This window comes from Hylobates moloch, unplaced genomic scaffold, assembly GCF_009828535.3.
Source record: "Hylobates moloch isolate HMO894 unplaced genomic scaffold, HMol_V3 SCAFFOLD_15, whole genome shotgun sequence".
Taxonomy (NCBI): Eukaryota; Metazoa; Chordata; class Mammalia; order Primates; family Hylobatidae; genus Hylobates; species Hylobates moloch.
Genome location: NW_026652290.1, coordinates 93066787 through 93088529, shown reverse-complemented (window position 1 = coordinate 93088529; position 21743 = coordinate 93066787). Strand labels below are relative to the sequence as shown.

General features: G+C 40.9%; 1 protein-coding gene across 3 annotated transcripts in view; it reads right to left on the bottom strand.

The window, feature by feature from the left end:
* Positions 1-5210: 5210 nt before the first annotated feature.
* IGFL2 (IGF like family member 2) overlaps positions 5211-21743 on the bottom strand; it is an 81482-nt gene continuing 64949 nt past the window's right edge. For 2 of the 3 annotated variants that reach the window (XM_058428632.1, XM_058428633.1), the window contains exons 3-5: positions 6023-6076; positions 5610-5877; positions 5211-5423 (exon numbers count right to left, since the gene is read on the bottom strand). In XM_058428632.1, the coding sequence (XP_058284615.1) occupies positions 5408-5423; positions 5610-5877; positions 6023-6076 (338 nt within the window). In that variant the 3' untranslated portion in view covers positions 5211-5407. Of the gene's footprint in view, positions 5424-5609; positions 5878-6022; positions 6077-20095; positions 20309-21743 lie in introns of all 3 variants that reach the window. The other variant, XM_032179149.2, reaches the window with a different exon arrangement.

The following is a 21743-nucleotide window of genomic DNA, read 5'->3' as shown; positions in this document are numbered from 1 at the left end:
TGTCAGATGAACCCGGATTTGGGACGACCGAAGAAAGGTGCACCTTGGCCTCCTCCGAGCCAAAAGCTAAAAGCAAAGCCAAAGATTTTCTAGCATCCAGTTCCTACATATGAATGCCCAGGGAGTAGAGAACCACACACCTTCTTTTTATTCACCTTAAGTGTCACATTTTTCTTTTTTAATGTCACATAAGAGCAATATTTTCTTCAGGTATCTTATCACAAGAACCACCACAAATTCTAAATCAATGAGATCAGTCTTTCCATGGAGAATTCATGTTGACATCCCTGGTCCCATTTTGTGAAATAGAAAGTTTCCCAGAAAATCAGATACTATGTGTTACAAAAGAAAAGGAAGTATTTAGTCTTGAAAAATTAAGGATTCACAAGACCTCAAGGGAGAATCTATAAAGAAGTGAATGAATGAAGAGAAACTTCCCAGAGGCTCACGCCTGTAATCCAAGCACTTTGGGAGGCCGAGGCAGGCGGCTCACGAGGTCAGGAGATCGAGACCATCCTGGCTAACACGGTGAAACCTGTCTCTACTAAAAAATACAAAAAATTAGCCAGGTGTGGTGGCAGGCGCCTGTAGTCCCAGCTACTTGGGAGGCTGAAGCAGGAGAATGGTGTGAACCCGGGAGGCAGAGCTTGCAGTGAGCAGAGAGCGCGCCACCACACTCCAACCCGGGCAACACAGTGAGATTCAGTCTCAAAAAAAAAAAAAAAAAAAAAGAGAATGAAGCAGGAGGCAGAGGATGACATTTGACTCAGCAAACAGTCTACACATGGTCTGAGTGTCCCTTCCTAGCCTGTGTGAAAAGCCTGTGAAAGATGTTTCGTACAATGACTTTGGCGATATAGGATGACAAGCAAATTTGTTACCCAGTGAATAGCTTAAAAGGAAACCAATAATGGAAACTCGTGGATGGTGGGAGACACCTCACTCCATGCTGTCTTCTGATATTCATATGTTTTCTGCCTTTGCCTGACAACTCATCTACCTCCCAGCACACGGCCAGAGGCACATGTTCAGCACCACGGACAGAGCCCCATTCATCCTGGCAGCTCATTGTGTGAGGATGGAGGCAACTGAGAGTTTCCGACCCTGGGATACAGAGAGCTCTGGGAAATGTGTAAGAAACATATCCTGGGGTGACAAAGTCAGATCTGAATAAGTCTGAATGAGCCCTCAGGAGGCTGAAATCAGGGAGCTCTCCGCAGGGACCCCAGGGCCCAGAATCACTGTTAAACAAACCATGCAACAGTGCAAGCAGCCTCTGTCATTCCTCCCTGAACCCTAGTCCTACAACATGAGATCTCAAATGGCCTAAGCCCTGTTCAAATCTCCACTACTTTCCAAGCCCACCTGTCCCCACTATACAACCACCAGTGGTGCAGATGGGTAGATTAGGACTCTCCCAATACAAGGCTCCAGTTGCTTCCAAAGCGGGGTTAACTTTGAAGAGACCAGAAAAAACAATGATAACACCAGCATTTTCCAACAGGCTGTAACAGAATATTGTAGAGGTTTGGGTGTGTTTTTCTGACTGTCAAGTAAGACCTTATTCTAGGTATCCTAGAGACATCTCACTTTCCAGTCCAATTTTGACATAAAAGTGGTTTAAATGACACCCAAATTCATGAAGCATTCCATTAAAAAATTAATCAAAAGGCCAACTCAGTGACTCTTCTCACTTTCCAGTCCAAATTTGAAGAAAAAGTGGTTTAAAAACTAATAAAAAGGCCGGCGTGGTGAATCACACCTGTAATCCCAGCACTTTGTGAGGTCCAGGTGGGCAGATGGCTTGAGGCCAGGAGTTGGAGACCAGCCTGGGAAATATGGAAAAACCCCGGCTCTGGCTACCCATCTTGTGCTCTGTATCTCTGGGTTTCCCAACAAAAACCTGTCCATTCTGTGTACCCTTCCTGCCTCTGCTGTGCAGCACATTCCCAGGCCCTCCCCGGAGTCTGTGCCTCCTCTCTCACTTATCTCTCCTATCCCTCTCATCCTCTCAGCCCTGCTGCCAGGCTTCCAAATGCTCCCTACACTCTCTGGCAAATGCCCATTTGTAAGATTTACCCTAGTGCTAAAATTCCTGACAGATCTTCTCTTTTCTCTAGACCCTGAGGCGGAAGGTGAATATCACCACCAAGGAACAAACTGGGGCAAAAAATGATGAATCTAGAATGTCATCAGATTTTTTTAAAATAATAGTTTTATTGTTGCTGTGATTAGCAGTCAATTTTCAAGGTGGCCTACAGTAACCCCTGTGTGTGTTCTCCATCCTACAGAGATTTGTAACCTCCCTGGGACAGAGCTCCCAGAGGGAGGGATGGGTCACTATCTTTGCCATTTAGATGACTTAGATGTTCCAGCCTTCAGGCCTCAGAGTGTCTGAGGCAACTAGGGGCTGACATGGACCCCCGGCACAGCACAGCTGCTCTACCAAAACGTGGCCAGACTGTTTCTTTAAGCAGGTCCCTGATCCCATTCCTCCTCACTGGGCAGGACCTCCCAACTGGGGTCTCCAGCCACCTCCTACAGGTGCCTTTGCATTGGCAACAGGCCTGTACCGTCCTGGGATGAACCTTTAGGGAGAGACTGCTGCCATTTTTGCTGTTTCACAGTCTTCACTGGTGATACCTCCAGGTACTAGAATATCTGAGGCAACTAAGGACTGGAGCAGGCCCCCAGAATACCACAGCAGCCCTACAGAAAAGAGGACAGACTGTTACATTGGTGCCCATTCCCATGTCTCCTCATCAGGGAGATCCTCCAAGCCTAGGCCTCCAGCCACCCCCTGCCAGAGCTATGAAGCCAGTAGCAACTCCGCAACTCCATGAACAGAGCCTCCAGTGGCATCTGAAAGCCTCTCTGCCACTGCCTCTGCAGTGGAATTGTCCTTGCCACCCTCAGACTAACAAAGGAGCAAAGGCCCTAAGTGCTTTATTCACACCTCCAACAAACTGCAGTCAACCCAAGGAGAGGAGATCAGTCTGTTTCCCATGGGTCCCATACCCCTTCTCCTACTGCTCATCACCAGGCAGGGAACCCCTGGCATGGACCCACGGCACAGATGCTCCATCTTGGGCTGACTGCACTGAGTGATTGCTGACCTTCATCTCTCCGGAATGGAGCCCCCAGGAGACAAGCAAACAACCCTTGGCCACAATCACTAATAAGATCCCTTCCTCTGCTATTTCCAACTTGAGGAAGGAACATAAACACTGAGATCACCCTAGAGTTGCAGTGGGCAGCCCAGGAGTCCCAAGTCATAATCACAGCCAGCACTCAAGAGGGAGAGGAACCCACATTTTCAGAGCATTGTGAGGGAACACAGCTGCAACTATGAGGAAACACAGGGGAGCCACACAACTGACCAATAAGCCTAAGTGCCACCTGCTGGATCACACCCCAAAGCTTCAACATAAATAATACCTTACTAACATATCCCACCTCTGAAACCAGAGACAAGAAATCAGCTTCAAATAAAGACCCCACAAAAAGCCTCAGCCCAGTGAAAACATCCAGAAAAGAAGTCTATTGACTGTACTTAATCTACACTGCAATTAAAGGAACACCCACATACAGAGATAAGAAAGAAGCAATGCAAGAACTCCAGTAACTCAAATGGCCAGAGGGTCACATGTCCTCCAAACGACCACACTAGTTCTGCAACAAGAGTTATGAACCACGCTGAACTAGCTGAAATGACAGAAGTAGAATTCAGAATACGGATAGAAACAAAGATCACTGAAATTCAGGAGGATGGCAAAACCCAATCCAAGGAAAACAGGAGTCACAATAAAGTGATACAAGAACCAAAGGACAAAATAGCTGGTATAAAAAAGAACCTAACCGGTCTGACAGAGCTGAATAACACAATACAAGAATTTCACAATGCAATCACAAGTATTAACAGTAGAATAAAGCAAGCTGAGGAAAGAATCTCAGAACTCGAAGACTGGTTGTTTGAAATAAGAGAGTCAGACAAAAATAAAGAAAAAAGAATAAAAAGAAATGACCAAACCTCCAAGAAGTATGGGATTATGTAAACAGGCTAAATTTATGAATCATTGGCATCCCTGAAAGAGAGAGGGAGAAAGCAAACAACTTGGAAAACATACTTCAGGATATTGTCCATGAAAACTTTCTCAACCTTGCTAGAGAAGCCAACAGACAAATTCAGGAAATACAGAGAACTCTTGCAAGATTCTACACAAGGAGATCATCCCCAAGACACATAATCATCAGATTTTCCAAGGTCGAAATGAAAGAAAGAATGTTAAACGCACCTAGAGATAAAGGGCAGGTCATCTACAAAGAGAACCCCATCAGGCTAACAGCAGACTTCTCTGCACAAGCCAGAAGAGATTGGGGATCTATATTCAACATTCTCAAAGAAAAAATCTTCAACCGAGAATTTTATGTCCAGCCAAACTATGCTTCCTAAGATCCTTTTCAGATAAGCAAATGTTGAGGGAATTCATTACCACCAGGTCTGCCTTACAAGAGATTTTGAAAGGAGCACTAAATATAGTCAGAAAGACCACAACCAGCTAATACAAAAACACACTTAAACACACAGACTAGTGTCACTATAAAGCAACCACACAAACGAGCTAACATAATAACCAGCTAACAGCACAATGACAGGATCAAATCCACATATATCAATACTAACCTTTAATGTAAACAGGCTAAAGGCCCCACTTAAAAGACACAGACTAGCAAGCTGGATAAAAAAGCAAGACCCAATGGTATGCTGTCTTCAAGAAGCCCATTTCACACTTAATGGCAGTCATAGGCTCAAAATAAAGGAATGGAGGAAAATCTACCAAGCAAATGGAAAACAGAAAAAAGCAGGAGTTGCAATCCTAATTTCAGACAAAGACATTAAACCAACAAAGATAAAAAAAAGAAGGGCATTACATAATGGTAAAGGGTTCAATTCAACAAGAAGACCTAACTATCCTAAATATATTTGCACCCAACAGAGAAGCACATAGATTAACAGAGGAAACTCTTAAAGACCTTCAAAGAGACTTAGACTCCCACACAATAATAGTGTACTTAAAAACTCTCCAGCCTTTCGTTTCAGCAGAGCTGAGTTCAATCTCTTTCCTCCATTGCAATAGTCTTGAATAGTCTTCCTTGACTATTTAAATCAAAAAAAAAAAAAAAAAGAGACGACATTGAGTACAGGTGTATACACTGGAAAAACTACTTTATTTTCTGATAATCTACTGTCATTCTCCATGTCCCATCAGCCTCCCACATGGGCCACACAATGGCTTGGAGTTGCACCATTTTGTAAATTCCTCAGGCTTCTTTACTGTTACACATATTACCCCAGCCTGTGTTTCCGAGATGCCTTAGTGAAAGTTGATTTTCTTTCTATGTCTTCTCAGGGAAAAGATCTGCTGCAGAGAAAAAGAAACCAAGAAATTACGAATAACAGACAAGGATAACTGAAAATATTTGAGAAACTGCTAGAGATTAGACTACTGGGCCAGGGCTCTTCAAAAGGAGTGATGAAAACATCTAGACTCCCCTCCTCATTTCCACCTCCCTTCCCCCGACCCCCTGGCCAGGGACAGGGTCCCTACCTTTCACATTTACGGGAGATGGGAGATGAGTCGCACTGGGAATTCACACCCTGAACCTTCAGCTTCACAACAAAATGGTTTGTGAGGCCAAAGGACTCAGGACAGCAGAGCTCAAAGCAGGGCCAGAAGGGGCAGTGGGGACCACATTGGCGGGTCTGGCTCAGGGACACGATGGCATCATCGTAACAGCACTGCTCCAAAGGGTTGTAGATCTTGTCTCCACACCTGGGTGCCGGCTGGCACAGCCATGGCTCTGAGCCAGCGGGAGCTGGACAGATGGACAGACATTGTTGGTGTGAGCCCAAGGATAACCAGGCACTACATCCCCCAATCAGGAGCCCTCTGTGAACCCCCACGCCCACTTTCCAAAGGCAGCCTCCTTCCTCTTCACTCTTGCCCATCCTTGTACTCACCGATGACTTCCCTTGGACACGAGAGGAGGAGAAAGACTAACACACACGCAGGAGCTGGGAGAGAAAGAAAGGAGGTTAAGGATGGGGCTGGAAGTGTGGCCACTAGGTTGATCTCAGGAAGGGCAGGCCAGGGTGGGGAAGGCTTAGTTCCAGATTAGCTCTAAAGGCTTGGGTTTGGAACTATCTTTGCATAGGATCTAACTCCTGACACAGTTAAGAGTCCAGACAGCCGGGCCAGAGAAGCATGGACTCTTCTAGGAAAGAGAATGCAGGGAAAACTTTTGGAATATCTTCGTTCATGATTCTAAGAATATGGTGAAGTTTACCAGTTGGAAAAAGGAGGGAACAGTTGTTAAAGACTAACCATGGTTAAGATTAAGGTGATAAGGAAGGAGGAAGGAAGCTGAAAAAGATTGGCAAGTGGAGAACTGGGGTGCAGGATTGTTTTGGAGATAGGATTGGGCTTAAGTAGGTCTTTTTTTGTTTGTTTGCTTTTTATTTTTTGAGACAGGGTCTTACTCTGTCACCCAGGCTGGAGTGCAGTGGTGCCATCTTGACTCATTGCAGCCTCGAACTCCAGGGCTCAAACGATCCTCTCACTTCAGCTTCCTGAGTAGGTGAGACTACAGACATGTGCCACCATGCCCAGGTAATTTTCTATTTTCTTTTCTTTTCTTCTTCTTTTGAGACGGAGTCTTGCTCTGTCACCCAGGCTGGAGTGCAATGGCGCGATCTCGGCTCACTGCAAGCTCCGCCTCCCGGGTTCACGCCATTCTCCTGCCTCAGCCTCTCCGAGTAGCTGGGACTACAGGCGCCCGCCACCACGCCCGGCTAATTTTTTTTGTATTTTTAGTAGAGACGGGGTTTCACCGTGGTCTCGATCTCCTGACCTCGTGATCCGCCCGCCTCGGCCTCCCAAAGTGCTGGGATTACAAGCGTGAGCCACCACGCCCGGCCGTAATTTTCTATTTTCTGTAGAGATGGAAAGTAAGTCTAAAAGTTGGGGCTCTCCTCATTTGTTTTGCAGTTTCTGACAACATGACTGGGTGAAGGTTGAGAGATAAAGGAAATGGAAAAAAATGATGGAATATAAAGGTTTTTTTAAGGATGCAATCACCTGACTAGCATAGTGATCCAAGTTCAAATATTCCATGACTGACTCTATTTTGAAAGCATGTACAGGCAGGTGACAATGAGGTTATGTGAGCAAAATAAGAGGAAAGGTGTTCGTTTTTGTCTTCTGTACTTGCAAATGAAAAATGTTCCCCTTATACTATAACCTTTTGCCTCTCCTGGGCTACTCCTTATCAGAGAGTGAATGCAGCCCTGAGTCCTACTCCATGTTGTGACTTGAGGAAGCTGATGGCCTTCAGTACCATCAGCCATTACCAATTAACATGCAACTAGAGAAAGTGGCTCTTCCCATCTGTTTTAATCCCCCTTCTACTAAACACCTTCTAATTCTATATTTCCCAGGCACTGTGTCCTTAGAAGTTTCAAAAGATGATGCCCCAAACTACTTTGTTTACTCCCTGGAGAACTATTTGGAGTCATATCCACAGTTTTCACGTGATCTAGCAGAAGTGCACAGGCACCATAAACTCCAAAAGAGAACCAGAGAAGAGTGACAGCTGCGATTTTTTCATGGAGTTGTGAGGATCCAAAGGGCATGTGGTTCTAGAGCGCAGATTGTAATAATAGTAATAATAGTAAGTGGCAGATGATATGTGATACAGCACCTGAGAGTGCAGCCCAGATAAACAAAATCACAAGGTAAACAGATGCCTATGAGGAAGGTAGCAGAGCTGGCAGGACCCAGGCAGTAAGGAAGCCAGTCCTTAGTGATGATGACTGATCTGACACTCCATCCCCCACCTGCTGCCACAACTTGTGGGGGAGCCCTTACTCCTCATCATCCTGACCAAATCAGTAACCTTAGGGAGGGCTCTTCTCTCCCAAGCTCCATTCTTAGCCTCCCATGCACACTGAAGGGTATTGGCCTCCTTTACAGAGCCTGAGAAGATCACGAATCTGGATATTCTTGATGAGCCTCACCTGCCAGCTTGGTTATTCAAGAAAAGTTGTGCATGAAATTAACAAGAAAAGGCACAAGTGTCAAAACTGTTTTAGCTATTCTAGATCCTCTGCCTTTCCATATAAACATAGAATCTTGTCTATACCCACGCCCCCCAAAAAAGAAAATCTTGCTGGGATTTTGATAGAAATTGCAATCAGGCCAGGCGCGGTGGCTCACACCTGTAATCCCAGCACTTTGGGAGGCCAAGGTGGGTGGATCACGAGGTCAGGGGATCCAGACTGTCCTGGCTAACAGGGTGAAACCCCACCTCTACTAAAAATACAAAAAAAATTAGCCAGGCATGGTGGTGCGCACCTGTAATCCCAGCTACTAGGGGGCCTGAGGCAGGAGAATCACTTGAACCCGGGAGGTGGAGGTTTGCAGTGAGCCAAGATCGTGCTACTGCACTCCTGCCTAGGTGACAGAGCGACACTCTGTCTCAAAATAAAATAAAATATAAATTGCAATCAATTTGGGGGGAACTAACATCTTTACTAGTTGAGTTTTACAATCCATGAAAATGGCATGTCTCTCCATTTATTTTTATTTCTTTCAGGAGCATTTTGTAATTTTCAGCATAGAAGTCCTGTACATGTTTTGTTAGATTTACACCTAACTTTTTCATTTTTGAACAACTGCAGGTGCTATTTTGTTATTAATTTCAATGTCCACATGTTCATTATTGGTATAAAGAAACACGATTGATTTTTTATATGTTGATCTTGCATTCTGAAACCTTGCTAAACTCACTTATTAGTTACAGGAGTACATTTTTAGATTCCTTGGGACTGTTTACATAGACAATTGAGTGGCCTACAAATAGGAGCAGTTTTATTGCTTTCTTTCCAATCTGTATAAATTTTAATTCTTTTTTTCATTGACTCATTGCCCTGGTTAGAATGTCCAGCAATACACTGAATAAGAATGGTGAAAGCAGACTTCCTCTCCTTTACTCAATCTTAGGTGGAAAACATTCACTTTTGCACCATTACTTATTAGTTGTAGGGTTTTTGTAGATGGACTTTATTGAGTTGAGGAAATTCCCCCTATTCCTGTTTTTCTGGGAGTTTTTAAAATCATGAATGGGTGTTAAATTTTATCAGATGCTTTTTCAGCATCAATTGATGTGATAATGTCATTTTTCTTCTTTAGCATGTTAATACGGTGGATTACACTGAGAGTGATTTTTGAAATATTCTGCCAGGCTTACATTCTGGAATAAACCCTACATAGTCATGGTGTGTAAGTATTTTTTTATATTGCTGAATTTAATTTACAAATATTTTGTCAAGGATTTTTGCATGAAGGATATTGGTCTATAGTTTCATTGCTTTGTTGTTGTCATTGTTCTTGTTTGCCTGTATTTTTATGATTTTTGTAGCAAAATAACTGATTTTATGAAATGAATTGAATTACCTCCTATTCTATTCTCTGGATGAGATTGTGCAGAATCGGTGTCAATTTTTTTTTAAACATTTGGTAGATTCTCAAGTGCAACCATCTGGGCTTGGAGATTTCCTTTTCAGGAGATATTTTAAATTCTGAATTCGATTTCCTTAATAGTTATCAGGCTACTAAAATGATGTATTTCATATTGCGTGTGCTGTGATCATTTGTGCTTTTAAATGGGTGGTCCATTTCATCTAAGTTGTCAAACTGTGTAGAGTTATTCCTAGTTTTCCACTATTATTCTTTTAGTGTCTGCAAAACCTATAGTGATATCTCCTTTCTCATTCCTGATACTGACAATTTGTGTCTTCTCTTTGAATTTTTGAGAGTTTTGCTAAAACTATCAAAAGATTATTGATCTTTTGAAAGAATTAACTCTCTGTTTCATTGATCTTCTAGACTGTTTTTCTGTTTTCAATTTTATCGACTCCTGCTCTCTTTATTATTTCTTCCTTCTTCTTGCTTTGGGTTTATTTTGCTCTTTTATTTTTTCCTAGCTTCTTGATGTGGAAGCTTAGATTACTGATTTTTCCTTTTTTCTAATACAACTATTTAGCACAAAAAGTTTCACACTTAGCACTGCCTTACATATGTTCAACAAATTTTGATATATTGTGTTTTCATTTCATTAAGTTAAATATAGTTTTAAAAATCTTTGAGACTCATCTTTAAACCAAGAGTTATTTAGAGTTGTGTTGCTTAGCTTCCAAGTGCTTGGAGATCTTTCTGTAGTCATTAGTTTGATCAAATTATGGTCAGACAACTTACTCTGTTAAACTTCAATACTTTGGAACTTGTTGAGGTTTGTTTTATGGCTCTAGGTAGAAGCCAATTCTCCATTACCATTTACAATGATATCAAAAATAACAAATACCTAGAATTCAATCTAAAGAAAGGTGAGAAACCTCTGCAAAACTCTGCTGAAAGATACTAAAGAACACCTAAGTAAATGGGAAATTACCATGTTTATGCTTTGGAAGACTCAATATAACAAAGATGTCAATGTTCCCCAAATTGATCTATAAATTCAATGCAAACTCAATAAATATTACAGCAAGGTTTTGTATAAGTTAACAAAGTGATTCCGAAATTTACCAGAAAGTGATGGTTGGGCACGGTGGCTCACACCTGTAATCCTAGCACTTTGGGAGGCTGAGGCAGGAAGATTGCTTGGTCCCAGGAGTTCAAGGCCAGCCTGGGCAACACAGTGACACCCTGACTCTATACATATATATTTTTTTAATTTCTTTTTAAATTTTATTATTATTATACTTTAAGTTTTAGGGTACATGTGCACAATGTGCAGGTTTGTTACATATGTATACATGTACATATTTTTTAAAAAAATTACCAGAAAATGAAAACGACAAGATAGCCAATACAATATTGAAGAAACTAAACAAAGTTACACAACTTACACTAACAGATCAGGAAGTTTTATAAAACTATAATAATTTAGAGCGTGGTATTGTGAAAGATAAATAATTTTATCAATGGAATGAAACAGAGTTCAGATACAGATCCACACACAGACAATCAGTGATTTATGACAAATGTACCACTACAACTCACCAGGCAAAGATTAGTCCTTTTAATAGATATCTATATCGGGGGGAATGTATCTTGACCCTTATCTCACACCAAATGTGAAAATTAATTTGAAATGGATCATAGACTTAAATGCAAAATATTTCAGACTATAAAGCAGGACTTCCAGAAGTCAGTGTGAAGAGCATAGGTGCCTTCCTCCCAGCAAAACAACCATTTAACTGATGAAAATTATTTCTTTTATAAAAACAACTAGTTAAGTCTCAGGAAATTGTCCTAAGGGCATACAGCAAATAAAGAAATGTTTATTCAAGAAATTCCACTCAATCTGTATAGAGCAGCGAGAGTCTGAGGGCATTTAAGTCACAAATTATCCCTATTCCCCACATCCCCAGCCAACTCTGTGTAATTAAAGCTCTATGCTGGGTAGTCACGGACAAGAAAATGGGACTCCACTTCTCCCCAGCTCCCAGCCTAGGGCTACAGTTTCAGTCCAGAAAGGGCAGTACACCCACATCTTTTATCCTGCTGTCTCCATGCTGCGGATGCTCTACATTAGTTAGAAATTGTGGCTTACAGTACCGGGGCTCCTTCTCCCATCCGGCCCCTCCTCCCATCCAGCCCCTCCTCCTAGCATGGAAGTTCCACGCCAGGTTTAGCAGGTGAAGCACACTGGGCTTCACTGATCCTGCCTGAGTTCACTCATGGGGCAGAGGTTCCATGCAAGAAAGAGCAAACCGAGAAGACTAGCAGCTACCACCCCCTCCCAGTGTTCTAGCTGGAGAGGAAAGACATCGCCTCCAGTCCCTGACACCAGCTTCAGTCCCTGACACCAGCTCCAGTCCAGTGGCTCAGCGGTTCTGCCCCAGAGAGAGGGAGGTCATCAGAACAGAGAGCTCCACAGGTCTCCCCAAAACTGGCTTTTCTTGAAATAGAGTGTGGAGAAGTTCATGCCTAAGGACATTGTACAAAAAAATTGGAAATTTTGGTGCTAGAAAACTAAGAAGAGGGTGGTAATTCCATGACAGTAGTAACAAGAAACAAAAAGACCAGCTGGGCGCGGTGGCTCACGCCTGTAATCCCAGCACTTTGGGAGGCTGAGGCGGGCCGATCACGAGGTCAGGAGATCCAGACCACCCTGGCAAACATGGTGAAACCCCGTCTCTACTAAAAAAAATACAAAAAATTAGCCGGGCGTGGTGGCGGGTGCCTGTAGTTCCACCTACTTGGGAGGCTAAGGCAGAAAGAAGAATGGCATGAATCCAGGAGGCAGAGCTTGCAATGAGCTGAGATCGCGCCACTGCACTCCAGCCTGGGCGACACAGCGAGACTCCATCTCAAAAAAAATAAATAAATGAATAAATAAATAAATAAACAAACAGGCAGAAGCTTAACAGAGAAAATCAGAAAAAGAGATAACTAAGAAGGGCCCTCCTGGGGTCAGAGACAGCCTCAAACCCTGGCAACACTCTGTCTTGGCAAAAGGGTTAGACATTAAGCAGCCCACAGAATGATTTATGCATTGTGCTGTAGGCCTATTAAAAATAGAGCAATCAATTAACAATTAGAGGAGTCTAACAGATGCAAGTGATACCAACAGAGGCAGACGAGCCAGAAGCTTAACAGAAACATCAGGAAAAGAATAGTCAAAAAGAATGAGTTCATGTTCTTTGCAGGGACATGGATGAAGCTGGAAACCATCATCCTCAGCAAACTAACACAGGAACAGAAAACCAAATAGCACATGTTCTCACTCAGAAGTGGGAGTTGAACTGTGAGAACACATGGACACAGGGAGGGGAACATCACACCCAGGGGCCTGTCAGGGGCTGGGGAGAAAGGGGAAGGAGCACATTAGGACAAATACCTAATGCATGTGGGGCTTAAAACCTAGATGATGGGTTGATAGGTGAAGCAAACCACCATAGCACATGTAACAAACCTGCATGTTCAGCACATGTATCCCAGAATTTAAAGTAAAATATATATATATAATATATACGTATATATATGTGTATATTATATGTGTATATAATATATATGTGTATATATAATATATATGTGCATATAATATATATGTGTATATATGTGTATATAATATATATGTGTATATATAATATATATGTGTATATAATATATATGTGTATATGTGTATATATATGTGTATATTATATATGTGTATATATGTGTATATAATATATATGTGTATATATGTGTATATATGTATCTATATAATATATATTATATATAATATATGTATATATATGAATATATAATGTGTATATATGTATATATAAAATATATGTATATATGTATATATGTATATATAAAATATATGTATATATGTATATATGTATACATAAAATATATGTGTATATATGTATATATATTATATGTATATATGTATATATTATATGTATATATTATATGTATATATGTATATATAATATATGTATATATGTATATATAATATGTATATATAATATATGTATATATGTGTATATATAATATATGTATATATTATATGTGTATATATAATATATGCATGTATATATAATATATATGTATATATAATATATGCACGTATATATAATATATATGTATATATAATATATGCACGTATATATAATATATAATATATACATGTATATATAATATACATGCATATACACGTATATAATATGTATGTATAATATATACGTATATACATATATAATATATACGTGTATATACGTATGTATAATATATACGTGTATATAATATACACTATATATGTATATATAATATATATGTGTGTGTATATATATATATAAAATTTGTAATAAAAAGGCAAAAGCTACCCCCAAAAAAGAACCCAGCTAAAACCATAATTATCTGGAATAATTAGCGATCCAGCACTCACGCCGAAGGCTGCACCCTCTGGAGAGCACTAATAAAATAGAATTGTGTAATTATATAAGCAATTATATAACTTGTAACTACTTATTAAAACAGTATAATTGCTTATTTCTTATCCTTTCTTCTCTTAATTGGTCTTAAAATTAATGGCATAAAACAATATGTACATAATTGTATTGCTGGGAAAAATAAAGAATCTGATTTTAAAATGGGCAAAAGATCTGAATACCTATTTCTCAAAAGAAGACATACACTCAAGTATATGAAAAAAGTATGTGAAAAAATGTTCAACATTACTTACATTAGGGAAATGCAAATCAAAACCGCAATAAGAAACCTCATCTCAGTTAAAATGGCTTTTATCCAAAAGACAAGAAATAACAGATGCTGGCAAGGATGCAGAGAAAGGGGAATATCCATACACGGAAAATGCCCATCCAGGCCCAGATGGTGAATTTTACAAAACAATTAAAAAAGACTTAATACCAATCATTCACAAACTTTTCAAAAAAACCAAACACAACTTTCCAATCTATTCTGAGGCCTGTATTACCCTGATACCAAAACCAGACAAAGACATCACAAGGAAAAAAAACTACAGACCAACATCTCTTATGAATATAAGTTCAAAAATCCTCAACAAAATATAGCAAACCAAATTCAGCAGCATATATAAAGAATGATACGCCATGACCAAGTGGATTTATCCCAGGGATGCAAAGTTGGTTCAACGTATGAAAATCAATTAATATAATACACCATCTTGCTAGACTATAGGAGGGAGACATGTAATTCTCTCAAATGATACTGAAAGAGCATTTGACAAAATCTACACTCTTTCATGATAAAATACAAAGAACAAACTAGGAATAGAAGAGAGCTTCCTCAACCTGTTAAAGAGCATCTACAATAAACTCATAGCTAACATCACACTTAATTGTGAAAGATTGAATGCTCTCCCCCTAATATCAGGGACAAGACAAGTATATCCACTCTTACCACTCTATTCAACATAGCATTGGTGGTTCAAGCCATGAAAGTTAGGCAAGAAGATAAAATGAATTTAGACTGAGAAAAATAAAGTAAAATGATTTCTATTTGCAAATGACATGATTTTGTATGTTAAAAATCCTAAGGACCAGGCACAGTGGCTCACTCCTGGAATTCCAGCATTTTGGGAGACCAAGTGGGGAGGATCACTTGAGGTCAGAAGTTTGAAAACAGCTTGGTCAACATCGTGAGACCCCATCTGTATAAAAATAAAAACATAAAAAAATTAGCCAGGGATGGTGGCACACGCCTGTAGTTCTAGCTGCTCAGGAAGCTGAGGCAGGAGGACCACTTGAGCCCAGGAGTTCGAAGCTGCATTGAGCTATGATCACACCACTGCACGCCAGCCTGTGTGACAGAGTGAGATTCTGTCTCAAAAAAAAAAAAAAAAAAAAAAAAACTTAAGGAAGCTACTATGACCTAAAGACTAATAGAAAAATTCAACAGGGTTGTAAGATAAAGGAGAGCAACATATAAAAAGCAATTGTATACACTAGTAAAAAACCATCTAAATATGAAATTAAGAAAATAATTCCACATACAATAGTACCAAAGAGAATAAAATACTTATGAATAAATTGAACAGAAGAGGTGCAAGATTTGTGCACTAAAAACAACAAAACATTGTTGAAAAGAATTAAGACTATGTAAATAAATGGAAGTACATCCATGTTCACAAATTGGAAGACTTAATATTGTTCAGATGCCAAAACTCCCAAATTGATCTATAGAATCAATGCAATCCATATCGAAGATCTTTTGTGAGATGAAGTGTCACTCTGTCACCCAGGCTGGAGTGCAGTGGCACGATCATGACTTACTGCAACCTCTGCCTCCCAGGCTTAAGTGATCCTTGCACCTCAGCCTCCCAACTAGCTGGGACTACAGACGCACACCACCATGCCTGGCTAATTTTTTGTATTTTTTGGTAGAGATGGGGTGTCACCATATGGCCCAGGCTGGTCTCTTAACGCCTGAGATCAAGCCATCCACCTGCCTTGGCCTCCAAAAGTGCTGGGATTACAGGCGTGAGCCACAGCACCCAGCCTTCTCTGAAGAAATTAATCAGTTGATCCTAAAACTCGTATTGAAACATAAAGGACCCAGAATAACTAAAACGATCTTGAAAAAGAACAAAATTGTAGAATTGATACTTCATGATTTCAAAGCTTACCACAAAGCTATAGTGACAGTGTAGGAGCTGACATACAGGATAGACATATAGATCAATGAATAAAACTAACAGTCAGAAAATAAACCCTTAGATTTGTTGAAATCAAATTTCAACAAAAGTGCTAGGACTATGAAGTAAGGGAACAAATGATTTTTCAACAAATGGTGCTGGGAAAACTGTATATTCATACACAAAAGAATGGGCAGAAAGAGATCTCTTCCTCATACCATACACAAGGATTAACTCAAAATGCAACACAGACCCAAATACAAGAGCAAAACATATAAAACTCTTAGCAGAAATGTAAAATAAGCAACCCACAGAAAGACAAATACCACACCATCTTACTTGTATGTAGAATCTAAAAGAGTTGAACTCATAGAAGTAGAGAGAATGGCAGTTACCAGAGGATCGGTGTTGGCAGATGGGGAACAGGGAGATAAGCAAATGATATAAAGTTACAGTTAGACAGGAAAGATAGGTTTTAGAGATCCACTGCAGGGCACGGTGACTATAATTAATAATAGTGTATTGTGGGCTGGACGTGATGGCTCATACCTGCAATCCCAGCACTTTGGGAGGCCAAGGAGGAGGGTTGCTTAAGCCCACAAGTTGGAGACCAGCCTGGGCAACACAGTGAGACATCGTCTATGAAAAACAAAATTAGCATGGTGTGGTGGTGCGTGCCTGTGGTCTCAGCTACTTGGGAGCTGAGGTAGAAAGATGATTTGAGCCTCAGAGGTGGAGGGTGCAGTGAGCTGTGATTACACCACCGCACTCCAGACTGGGCATCAGAGTGAGACCCTGCCTCTTAAAAAAACAAATGGTGTGTTGTATATTTCAAAATTGCTGAAGAGTATATTTGAAATGTTCTAGTGACAAAAAATAATAAGTATATGAGGTGGTAGATATGGTAATTAATTTGATTTAATCATTTAACAAGGCAAACATATATTAAATCATATTTTACCCCATAAATATATACAATTATTCTCTGTCAACTTCTTAAAAAGATTCCTGGCAGAAAACACAGAAGTAAATCTTAATGACCTCGAGTTAGGTAATCTTTTCTTAGATATTACACCAAAAGCACAAGAGACAAAAGGAAGAATAGACCTCATCAAAAATTAAAAACCTATGCACTGCAAGCAATAACATCAAGGAAATGAAGACAATCCACATAATGAGGAAAGTATTTGCAAATTATATATATGATAAGGGATGAGTATCCAGCATATCTTCTAAAACTCTTACAACTAAATAATAATAAAATAAATAACCCAATTTAAACATGGAAAAATCTGAATAAACCTCTTCTCAAAAAGGAATACAAATGGCCAATAAGCACATGGAAAAGACATTCAGCATCGTTATTTGCCAAGGAAACGCAAATTAAAACCACACAGGATATCATACACACCCACCCGGATGACCGTAATAAACAGGAAAATAGAAAATAACAAAGATTGGAGAACCTGCAGAGAAATGTGAGCCCTCATACACTGCTGGTGGGAATGTAATTGATGCAGCTCTGTGGAAAACAGTTTGCCAAAGATCAAATAGTTGTAGATATGCGGCATCATTTCTGAGGGCTCTGTTCTGTTCCATTGATCTATATCTCTGTTGTGGTACCAGTACCATGCTGTTTTGGTTACTGTAGCCTTGTAGTATAGTTTGAAGTCAGGTAGCGTGATGCCTCCAGCTTTGTTCTTTTGGCTTAGGATTGACTTGGCAATGCGGGCTCTTTTTTGGTTCCATATGAACTTTAAAGTAGTTTTTTCCAATTCTGTGAAGAAAGTCATTGGTAGCTTGATGGGGATGGCATTGAATCTATAAATTACTTTGGGCAGTATGGCCATTTTCACGATATTGATTCTTCCAACCCATGAGCATGGAATGTTCTTCCATTTGTTTGTATCCTCTTTGATTTCATTGAGCAGTGGTTTGTAGTTCTCCTTGAAGAGGTCCTTCACATCCCTTGTAAGTTGGATTCCTAGGTATTTTATTCTCTTTGAAGCAATTGTGAATGGGAGTTCACTCATGATTTGGCTCTCTGTTTGTCTGTGATTGGTGTACAAGAATGCTTGTGATTTTTGTACATTGATTTTGTATCCTGAGACTTTGCTGAAGTTGCTAATCAGCTTAAGGAGATTTTGGGCTGAGACAATGGGATTTTCTAGATATACAATCACGAAAATTTTTGCAACCTACTCATCTGACAAAGGGCTAATATCTAGAATCTACAATGAACTCAAACAAATTTACAAGAAAAAAACAAACAACCCCATCAAAAAGTGGGCAAAGGACATGAACAGACACTTCTCAAAAGAAGACATTTATGCAGCCAGAAAACACATGAAGAAATGCTCATCATCACTGGCCATCAGAGAAATGCAAATCAAAACCACAGTGAGATACCATCTCACACCAGTTAGAATGGCCATCATTAAAAAATCAGGAAACAACAGGTGCTGGAGAGGATGTGGAGAAATAGGAACACTTTTACACTGTTGGTGGGACTGTAAACTAGTTCAACCATTGTGGAAGTCAGTGTGGCGATTCCTCAGGGATCTAGAACTAGAAATACCATTTGACCCAGCCATCCCGTTACTGGGTATATACCCAAAGGAGTATAAATCATGCTGCTATAAAGACACATGCACACGTATGTTTATTGCGGCACTATTCACAATAGCAAAGACTTGGAACCAACCCAAATGTCCAACAACAATAGACTGGATTAAGAAAATGTGGCACATATACACCATGGAATACTATGCAGCCATAAAAAATGATGAGTTCGTGTCCTTTGTAGGGACATGGATGAAACTGGAAAACATCATTCTCAGTAAACTATCGCAAGGACAAAAAACCAAACACCGCATGTTCTCACTCATAGGTGGGAATTGAACAATGAGAACTCATGGACACAGGAAGGGGAACATCACATTCCGGGTACTGTTGTGGGGTGGGGGGTGGGGGGGGCGGGGACAGCATTAGGTGATATACCTAATGCTAAATGACGAGCTAATGGGTGCAGGAAATCAACATGGCACATGGATACATATGTAACAAACCTGCACATTGTGCACATGTACCCTAAAACCTAAAGTATAAAAAAAAAAAAAAAAAAACAGTTTGCCAATTCCTCAAAAAGTTAAACAGAATTACCATGTGGCGTAGCAATTCCACTCCTACATGTACACCCAAGATAACTGAAAACAGGTTCTCAAGCAAATACGTGTATACATATGTTTGTAACAGCACTATTCACAATAGCCAAATGGTGGAAACAGCCCAAGTGTCCATCAACAGATGAATGGATAAATGAATGCTGATACGTGGATACAATTGTATTTATTCAGTTGTAAAAAGGAATGAAGTACTAATAAATTCTACAATGGGGATATGCCTTGAAAACATTAAGTTAAAAAAAAAAGTGACATGAAAGGTCACACATGGTGTGATTCCATTCATAAGAAATGTCCCAGATAGGTAAATCCATAGAGACAGAAAGCCGACTGGTGGTTGCCAAGGGTGAGGGTAGAGGGGAAAGGGAGGAACAGCTAAGTGGGTATGCGGTGGTCGGGGGCTGTGGAGCCAGGTGGCTCGGAGGTAAAAAGCAACTCTGGAAGATGACTGGGCTACTCTTCCTTCAACTTGAGAAAGAAAGGAAGAGAAGGAAGGAGGAAAGGGTGAGAGGGGGAGAGGGAGAGAGAAAGAAAGAGAGAAGAGAAAGAGAGAGAAAGAGAAAGAGAGAGAGAGAGAGAGAGAGATGGTTGCCCAAAAAGAAGTTAGTGAACACAGCAGGCATTGCTCATCTTGATGGAATACACACAACAAAACCCAGTCCACTGCCTGGGCTGCCCTTACTTACCCAGCACACTTCTGGGGTAGTCGGTCCTCATGCCTGCGACATTGAACCTCATGATTTCCTGGTGCTGAAAGCCCAGGAACTCCAGGCAACAGTGCCTGGGCTACAGGGCTGGGTCTGGTTTGAGGGCAGGATGATCCCCTCATCACAGTCCCAAGAGATTGTAGATCTGGTCTCCACTCCTGAGTGTCAACTGGCACAACCACAGTCCAATATCTGGAAGAGTCAGAGCTGATGAGCTGGCAAGGGGCCTCTGGGAGCCTCCAACCCTATCCACAGTGCTATAATCCTACCTCCTTTCTTCTCCCTCCACTCACCACACCCATTCTCACCTGTGGTCCCTTCTGAGCCTGAGCCCAGGAGTTCAAAAATAAAGATCAGCTGAGAGCAGAAAGAGAATGACTGATTCCAGGGTCACCAGATCATGATCATGGGGCACAAGATGATGTCTCTGAGTTTCTTTGATTGCTGTAACAGCTCAGAGTGGATTTGGGGACTGACTCTGTGCAGGTTCTGGGCATTGGGCTTGGCAGGTGAGGAAATGCAGGGAGGGCTCTGGAAAGGGTTAAGCTTCTGGAACTTGCAGGTGGGGAGAGAGACGGCAATGCAGTCAGAGAGGACATGGGTGATTATGAGGTGGGAAACCAAGAATTAAATAGGGAAGAGAGAATTAAGTTTGAGGTTCAGAGGTACATTAGGGATAACAGTAGGCATTAGCTCAACCTGGGGCTAGGGTTACCTTACCGAAAATTCTGGGCACCATGGAGCTTCAGAGCAGCTGATGGGACAGCAGCAGTGCAAATGGGTCAGTGACTTTACACAGGGACTTATATACGCCATGAACTTACCCACATTTAGGGAGGTGCCCGGAAGCAGTTCCTCTTGGAAAGGGTGAGAAGCCGCAGAAAGCATAAGAAAAAAAATGCATCAGCAGCTTAGTAAGATGTTCCCAGACCTGTCCCAAGTGGCTGCTACCTTCTCAGACCTCTCGAAATCTCAGGGTAAAGGCTTCCCTAGAACCTTTCAAAGCCGTGAGTGAGTGTCATTCTTTGAACTCTGCCCATGGCAAAGCCACTTGAAAGAGATTCCTTGGCTCTCACTTATCTGAGAGCATACCACTCACCAAACATCACAGCTGGTGATGAAACTTCATATTCATCCACCCTGAAGTTTCAAGGGGTCCCTCTACTCCCCATCTCAGGCCAGCTCCAGACGTGCCCTATGAGAATCAAACACACCCATCCAAACCCAAAGAATGGACTCAGAGACACAGAAAACAGCAGAAGCAAGACTTTTAATGACAGTCTTGCAAGATTGAGTGTCTGGTAGGCAGGCACACCCAGTACGGTTACAACAAGCAATTTATCCCCTAGTGCACAAGTCTCTCCCCTGGTTCCTGGTAGGCTGAGTACGATGGGGTCACAATCTTCCCAGACGTCGCCTATTGATCGCTGGGTTGAGGCTTTTAGGTGTTTTCTTTAGGATTGTCTCACTGCATTTTGTTGCAGCCTATAATGCATTGCAATCAAAGTCAGCTCGGGGGCTTTTCAAGTATTTAACTTATGACCTAGGTAGTCAGGCAAGGGGATAAGAATAGATAAAGTGAGCTATTTTGCTAGCTAGTAAACCTTCATTCTAGACTAAACTCTGG